This window comes from Poecilia reticulata, chromosome 1, assembly GCF_904066995.2.
Source record: "Poecilia reticulata chromosome 1, P_reticulata-male-v2, whole genome shotgun sequence".
NCBI lineage: Eukaryota > Metazoa > Chordata > Actinopteri > Cyprinodontiformes > Poeciliidae > Poecilia > Poecilia reticulata.
The window spans coordinates 19,865,711-19,874,667 of NC_088830.1; the positions used below are offsets into that span (position 1 = coordinate 19,865,711).

General features: G+C 36.2%; 1 protein-coding gene across 1 annotated transcript; it reads right to left on the minus strand.

Annotated features, from left to right (window-relative positions):
* Positions 1 to 1,052: 1,052 nt before the first annotated feature.
* LOC103467537 (5-hydroxytryptamine receptor 4) lies at positions 1,053 to 6,128 on the minus strand. Its single transcript, XM_074186850.2, has 2 exons — positions 5,240 to 6,128; positions 1,053 to 4,251 (listed from the first exon to the last, which is right to left on the minus strand). The coding sequence occupies exon 2, from the start codon at positions 4,236 to 4,238 to the stop codon at positions 3,180 to 3,182; it is 1,059 nt and encodes a 352-aa protein (XP_074042951.2). The 5' UTR covers positions 4,239 to 4,251; positions 5,240 to 6,128; the 3' UTR covers positions 1,053 to 3,179.
* Between the last annotated feature and the right edge of the window lie 2,829 nt (positions 6,129 to 8,957).

Here is an 8,957-nt window from a genome sequence, read left to right on the forward strand (position 1 = left end):
GTCAAAGGCCCTCAGTTTCCCGTGTCCCAAAAAAAAAAAAAAAAGCAAAACCCCAAAAGTAGTAACAGAAAGTTGGACCTGGTGAGCCGATCAAACAGAAGAAAACGGAACAGCAAGGGGCCAACCCTATACAGGGCCGTCGAAGCCCCTAGTACCGGACTAAAGCAAAAAAGGAACCTAATACAAAAGAAAGATCGAAACCAGGACAACCGGTCCCACCAGGCCAAAATCACGATAAAAAAGCAAACAAACAAAAGCTAACAGAAACACCGCATGGCAGGCTGGAAACGTCAGCTGCGGCCCACAGCGACTGGACGTGCGGGCACCGCGCCTGGTGGTGGTGGAGCGAGCGGAAGCGAGTGGAAGGCGGAGATCTCAACATGCCGAAAACCAGCCTATTTATAGGCGGACCAACAGCGTCACAAATTAACGTAATCAAATGACCAAAAATAAGAAATGATCCAAACTCCAAAATATATGAACAAAAGGTCATTCAACCAAAGTCTATAAGAAAGCAAAGAAAAGAAAGACAAAAATCATAATGTGCCCGAAGCACATAACACTCTATAAGAGTATTCTTTTTTTTTTTTAAAATAAAGGTCATGCTTCGTATGTTTTGTAAATCGTTCTTAAAAAAAAACTAATTAAACGTACAATCTCTGCACACTTTAAATGGCTGTGCACAACTATTGTAGTTGGAGTTGATATATGTTCAACTGGTTGCCGTTTTGTTCTAAACTAAAGAGCTACTTCATTGTTTTAATGAGAATCTTTATTACGATTGTGCACACAACAAATGGCAGCACAGAAATAAAACAATGGCTAGTGAAAATTAAGAACAGTCATCAAATGTAAAAATAAAACGTTCATATTTGGTTTCTAGGGTCTTTCCATAAATAAGGGGAAACCCTGGAAGGAAGGGCTGTCAGCTGGCCTTTTCACGAGAACTACCACTGTGTTCATCTGTGTGCAACTGCTGCACCCCTTATCCATTCACTTAACTACTTTCCAAACACGAATTGTATTCATAAAACTTTTCAAGAGAGGTTTACACAGTAAGGGGTATGTAGCGTTTACTCAGCCAACACGTTTGCTGGACCCCCAACCCGATCTAATGGGATCTGATGACATCTGTTGGTAGCAGATCCCACTACACAATCCAGATTGCCGGTATTTGCCCAAAATTCAGAGATAAATGCAGAGGATAAAGAAGGGTAAGAAAAACTAGACACAGCCAGAATCAGGATATATTTTTAGAGGTTTTTCCTCATATTTACTCACTCATTCCTGAAAAAATAAAGCGGAGAAAGGAAAAAAACTTTTCAAAGTTTTTTACCAACTCGTGTTAGAAAAGTCATCCGCAGCCATATGTTGATTCCGCTTTCACAGCTTGCAGTTACATGACGCATCAGAGGCAGCCAAAGTGACAGCCTGCCCAGACTCCTAATTGTGAACTGACAGCTTTGATCCTGTTTTAACTATGATACGACTCTGAGTAAGGCTCAGCCTTAATAAACAGACTGCAGCTGGTGGCTGACTATTTTGAGAAGGACTAATTTGCAGTGCAATCTGGGCACTCGGTGTCTAGGATTAAGCTACAATTTACATTAGGGGGCAGTATACAGAGGAACACAGACCTTCAAGTTATGTTTTCGAAAGCCAATTTTTTTTTCACTGACTACCTTACTGCATGCAATGTTAGACATAAAGTGAATTGTGCTTTCAACATTTAGAAGCTGTCAGCAGATGTACATGTAGCATCACACAAAACCACCTTCTTGTTTTTATAGCTTGCAATTAATTAGGCTTTTTTAAATCAGTGAATCAAGTTTATTTGTATAGCAACAAGGCAGTTCAAAGTGTTCACATCATGAAAACATAAAAAACATCATAAACACATCATACAGTCACCAATTATGAAACCAGTAACGGACATTGCATTTTGTCAAGTGCCATCATTAAAATCATCAATACACATCAAAATTAATGTTCCATTAATGACTATTAATTTTAGTCAGTATGTTTAGAATGCACATGTATCTTGTGTATTAATTTAAAACATTTGAAAGAGAAACAAAAGCTGTCTTTAGAACACAATAAATAAATAAACAAACAGATAAATTAGGACTTTCTCTTTTTTTACAACACACTCCGAGTTGCTGTTTCCTGACTGCATAAGGAAACTACAAGCAGTGTGCTCAGCTACATTTTACAGGTTTGTTTGATTTATCTAGATAATTACTTTGGTTATCATTATAAAGAATTTGTTGTTACATAGTTATGTGTAGTTTATGTTTCAAAAATCAGTTTCACGTCTTCTGTTCACCTTAATCCTTTAGTAATATCAAGTTTCAAGCCAATTAATCCTTGTTTATACCCTCACATGGCTTTCTGTTGATCCATAGGTGAATGGTGTAAATAAGCACAACGTGCTTATAAACTACAAAACCAACAATACATTCTTTGTTTTTCACAGAACAATATGTAATTTGTTTTAATGAAAAACTGGCCAAAAATAAACTGAGTTGTATTTTCCATTTAGATTCATACCAGTACCATTAAATGCTCACTGCTGCAAATTAAAATAGAACAGAACGGAATAGAAACTTTATCATCGTAAATTGACTTTAGTAAAACATGACATTGTTCATTTACATTAGTCTATAAACTAAAGATAAAATATGAAAACTTTTTTTTTCTACATGGCAGAACAATATTGAAAGCATTTACATTTCATATCAGACAAAATCAATTTAAAAAAAGTTCACCATACACATTGCCTGCAGCTTACAACAGTGTGCAGAACTCAATGTGTGCAATGGTAACCATGATCAACTGAAACTTTTCATGAGAGAAACACAAAAACCTTTTACTGTTCACATTTAGAAATAAAAAATGACAGTTTGAAACCTGTTCTCAGAAAGATTTGTTTGCAAAACTTTAAAGGACTTTAATTAAAGTTTAATCAAAATATTTAAGGGTTAGGTAGCCTCTACCTAGTGGTGGAGATAGACATTTTTTATGGAGGTGGCCAGGCTGGGACTGCTGTCCTCTCAGGGGTCCGGATAGTGTACTAGAGTTCAATTTTTGCAAATAATATCAGCCAAACCTCTTACTTGAGGTTTTTATAACTCCACGGAACATGCACAGATACCTTAATTTCACAATAACTCACGACATTAGTTTTTCTCTTTCTTGGAATGCGACAACTCCATTCCAGACGATATTCCAGGCAGACACACCCTGCAGCTGAGAAACATGAGGAATGCCCTACGAAAGCAGCGATTGAAAAATCCATACAGGAAAGGATTTAAAGATGAGTTTATATATCCCAACCAGAGAAAAACATCCCAGACAACCCCTTCGGTGGTGTACTCAATGAACGGATCCACAATGTTGACAGTGAAGAAAGGCATCCAGAAGATAAGGAAAACTCCCATTATGATACCTAAAGTTTTTGCAGCCTTTCCTTCCCTCTTCATAGTATTGCGGTGTCTTTTTTTCTTGCTTGAGTCTTTGCCCACTCCAGCAGCCATTTGGCTTTCCATGGCACTAATCTGCTTGGCCTGTCGCTTTGCAGCTTTGAAGATCTTCCAATATGCCACGAGCATAATAGCCATAGGCAAGTAAAAGGCTACCAAAGAGGCCATGACAGCATAAATGCGGCTGACCAAGAACACACACAGGTCTGAAGGAATAAAGATGTCAACATCAGCAACGTGAAGATCTAGCATTATGGGGCCAAACGAAATGAGCATAGGAACAGTCCAACAAATGGCAATGAGCAGAGCTACATGGCTGTTGGACATCTTTAGGGAGTAAACCAGGGGATTGCAGACTGCATAATACCGATCAAAGGCAATGCAGCTGAGATGGAATATAGAGGCAGTGCACAGCATGACATCTAGGCTGGAGTGAAGCCTACAAAAAAGAGGACCAAAGAACCAACATCCCTCCACAGTCCGAATCATGCTAAAAGGCATCACCAGCAGCCCAACAAGGCAGTCAGCCACTGCAAGGGATAAAACAAAAGAATTTGTTGGAGACTGTAGCTGTTTAAAGTAGGAAATAGACAAGACAACCAAGAAGTTGCCCACGACAGTGCAGCCTGTGCCAACTGAGAGGAAGGCATACAGGAAAATCCGTGAGATCTGGCTCCTCAGTGTGGCGCATGACGGTAGTTCAACAGGAAGAGAAGTGTTATTATTTCCAGGCCATGCCAGGCTGCTGTTCTCCATGATCTGCTCAAATCTGTCAAAACACACATTCACATGTGAATACAGAAACACCTGGAAAAATACATTCAAATAATTTTTATTTTACATTAGCCAAAATATGAGCTTTGGCCTCATATAGGCATAAACTCCATAAAGCATCTATGTAGTATTGTGAAGAGGAAGATGGAAAAAAAAACAGAACCAACAAAGCAGATGAGCTGAAGGCCAATATTACAGCAACCTGGGCTTCCTTAACACCTCCGCAGAGCCATATAATGATCGCCTCCATGTAACGCTCCACTGATGCAGTAATACTTGCAAAAAGACCTCTGGCCAAGTATTCGCTACAAATGCTCTACAGTACAAAGACGTACTAATCAATAGGCTGGCATTTTTGTGTTAAAGTCCTTTTTATTGGTTTTACGTAATATTCCAGTATTCGGAAAAACTACACTTTGGTTTTTCAATTGGTGGAAAGAGCTTGGACTTTATCATTTACTGACATTGTGTATATGGAGTTGTCCTCTGACCCTCATCTCTATGTGAATACACTATTTTTTCAGGTCTGAGTGAACTTTAACTACAGTTCAGTGCATGAATAGCATTGAAGTTCTCTTGTTAATGTGGCTATTTGCAATTATTAAACAAAGCATCATTGTTTTTCCTCCCTTGCAAATTGCTTTGCAAAACATATATAAGAGCCTAATATATTTTAAAAAAGTAATATTTGACAAAACATTTTGTTATTTCCTTCTGGCAATTAAAAATATATCGAAATAGTTTACAAAATCTATTTTTATCTCTTGGCTACATTAGTGCCTGTTGTGTGTGCATTATTGTAGAAACAGTTTATGGATGATGCTGACAGAAACAAGAATAGACCATACAAACATGTTTCAAGCGTCAATTAAAACAGCTATCTGCCTCTTCTTAGCCAATGGTACTAAGAATAGCAATCACAAGCTTATTTATACATATATACATATATTGTTTGCATTAAGTTGTGATCTAAAGTAACTCACCTGAACAGAGGAGAGATGATCGTCTGCCCTCAAGTCTGTTCCATAGTAAAATGCTCTATCAGCCTTTGTTTCATCCAGATGACAGAGATGGGAGAGGTGGGAGGTGGGTTTTGATTAATGCATGCAACAATAACTACCATGACAGAATATACTCTGCCAACATCTCCCTTGCCAAATCAATTCAAATTATTACAGAAATGACAGCTGAGGGACTTAGAATTTTAAATGCTCTGATGAAACAGTCAGTTATTTGTTGTGCATTGAAAAAACAGTGTAGCATCCAAGCACATAATTAAATTGGACAGTATTAGACAAGTTGTTAATCATAGGGGAATCTAGAATTTAAGCTTAGAAATAGAGTTGCTTTTAAGAAAACTAATTCACACAGAAGAGAATAACAATAACAAATGCCATTTTAAATTAACTTTGAGACTTATTCACAAATATTTACAACACAAAATACTTTGCTTTATGAATTGTAAAATATGGCAAGGCAAGAAATCTAATGTTTTTGATTGTTTATTCAATGTTGCATGACTCTGTGTTTTTGTGTTTTATGATGTAAAGCACTTTGAAATGCCTTGCTGCTGAAATGTGCTATACAAATAAAATTTGATTTGATTTGACATTGTTTTTTGAGCAAATTAATTGTGGTTTCCAAAGATAATTGTGGAATTTTGAGCTTTGTGAGTGACTTTTTCACTTCCAAATTATTCAGTTACTTATGCTGGTGTATGTGGCTGATTCTGCATTTAAAAGGGCAAAGAAAACACTTGTGATTCTATAGACTGAGTCGAATAGCTCAATGTAAATAAAACCTCCAAAAGCTGGAGTTTAGAAGTTTATACAAAAGTTTTGCAGCTTGGTTCAGCTTGGTGTGATTGTGTACTTCATGCATGCTTTAATTGGTTATTCAAATCAATCAACAATTGTATTATTTAAGGCACATACATCCCTAAAAACAGACTAGCACACTGCTGAGCTGCTGTTTGATCCCACAATTATGACTATATTGGGATAAACTCACCATAGAAATTTTTTTCTTATTTTGATTTAAAGATTTGGATGTAAAAATGTGTTCTCAAATTAATTAATAAGAGACACCACAGTTACTTGCTTGCCACAGGTGCTAGCATATCCAGCATCATGAATGCATAAAGAATTTTAAAGGTGCCCAGTCATCAGGTTACTTCATGGCCTGATGACTGGGCAGACATGGCTTTGGTTGGTACAAATAATCTAAAATACATCCATTGGCTTTACAATTCATTGGTCATTATGCTGTAACCAACAGGCATCTGCAAATTGTAGATTTGATAACATGAATATAATGTTTTCATCTAAAGGAGAAAAATAGTATATTATTTTGAATGTGGATTCATATTGTACATGGGGCTCTACCTTCAGATCTAATAAAATCCTCCAGTATTTCACAGCAAAATCTCAGAATATTTCTAAAACCTAAAGCTGAGAAGGTCTTATGGCAATATCTGAAAACAATTCTGAGGTATTTTTTTTCATAGGTGCAAATTTTTACACACTACAAAACAGCTCTTGCCATCCTTTTCATGTGCACCAGGGTTCAATGGACCTAAAACAATCCTGTTGAGCTCCTGGGCCTCAGCCAGTGACAACCGCTTTTCAAGTGTGGCAAATATATTCTAATTAAACATAGGGGAATTTTTAATCAGGGCTTGAATAAAAGTCTCAATATCTAATTTTTTTGTATTAACAAGCCGGTCATTCATATGAGTGGAACAAGTGTGCTCTAGAGGCAAGGCAGCATGGTGCACATGTGTTCCTGAAATGAGATCATGTTGATTCTAGTGCATTGTTGAATTCAATAGAAGGCAAATAAGGTGACCTACCTCATATGATTACTCATGTCATTATAAATGATGTTTGTAAAAAAAAAATGTGTCCACAAAAAACCATAGCAGACACGAAAGCTCATATTACTTCATTTGACCCTGTTTGTCAGTGTCTCAATGACAGGATAAAAACGGTTAAATAAACGGTTTTACTGTAACTATAAGTTGTTCCTCAGCCATTAGCACATTTAGCAGTGAGTGAATAAGGTTGATTGACAGCTCTAAGACCCTCCTCCTGGCTCTGATTGGTTGTTTTTAGTTTGTAGGGTGCTTTATTGTAAGCAGCAATAGTAGCTCCTGGAGGAGGTGGAGAAGATTATCTGTCTCATAGCAAACTATCACGACATGGTGACAGCTTTAACAACTATGAAAAAAAACATTTTTTATTAAAGTTATATACTGCAGCTTGAACAAAATGAAACTACATAGCATTTTTTGAGGAGGCTGGATTGCTTTATGTATATTTTGCATGTTGCCTGTGACTGTTGCTGGTGGGGAGAGACCTTTCTTTAAGCTAAGACTAATAATCAAAAAAATGAAGCAACCTATTTGCATGCAGTATACAGACTGCTGCATGTAAAATCCACTAAAAGTAAATATTGTGCTGGCATCAGTATTGGACCAAAAAAGACAAGCCTTTAAAACTGTTTGCTTTTGATGGGTCCGATAGATTCCATCTCTCTCCATCCCTTCTTACAGATAAACAGAAACTTTGCATAAGAAGGAAAGAGAAAAAAATACATCCTATGTTTGAGTTATTTTCACAGGGTAATAAAGTCATCTCAGTTTTGTGTCTTTTTTGTGTTGGTAGTCTGAATGATTAATAAAGGATCGTTTTCATGTGCAGTTCCATTTCATCCTTACACAAACAGACATAAACATAAACAGTGAAAAAATCGATTTTCAATCAGCTTATTGCACTAAAGAGTTAAGAAAATCTAAGCATGTTTTCACTGAGACTCTTTAAATGTGTATATAGTTGAAATTTTAAATTGGCATTTGTGGCTGTATACGGAATAGACCTGGGTGTATTTGCTTATTGCGAGGGAATGCAAATAAAATAAAATAAAATAAAATTTTAAAAATCCCCATGTCCCTTAGGGGGCTCTGTAGTACAGCGCCAACCAGGTTTTTGTGGATGGTAAAAAAAAAAAGGCAAATTGGTTTGAATATAACCAATTTATTTAATCAATTAAAAAAAAAAAAAAACATAATATACAGTTATAAGATGCCCAGATTTTAATAAAGTTTAAAGCACATACCATTAAACTCCAAACCAAAAACATCCTTCATATTGTAGCATTTTCTTTCTAGGGTTTCAAAGACTTTTAAGTAGCATCTGAAGTCAAAGTATTTTTAATGGAGAATTATCAAATGGAAGTGAAAAATATATTTTTGAATGAATATTCATTTATCAGATTTCCATTAGATTTCAACTAAGTGATTGTTATTTCCTCAGATAAATGTGCTTCCTGGCTTTTGTGCTTAGCCTTTCCTCCAAATGAATTGTGCTTAAAAATCAAACAATAATGACAAGGGGCAATATAAAGTATAAGAGCTTTAAAACATTTTTAGCTATTCTTACAGATGTTATAAATAACCTGAAAAAATCTGTGCTAAAATATCCAGTATGTTTGGCACAAGGCAGCCCTCTGCTGGCATCTCCAACCTACTACATACTGGCATGGTGACTAGAAATTCAGCTTTTTTGCTCATGAATATTGAAACTCTTTAGATAGAGCAAAACAAATTGTGCACAATTATCTTAATCAATCATGACCACTGTTTCAATCAATCAATCAATACATCATCTACTGTCAATATTTACTTGTCCTTTTAGGTATCAT

What these genes read in the sequence shown, in the direction of transcription:
- LOC103467537 (XM_074186850.2), bottom strand. Translation starts at nt 4,238, where the DNA reads ATGGAGAACAGCAGCCTGGCATGGCCTGGAAATAATAACACTTCTCTT.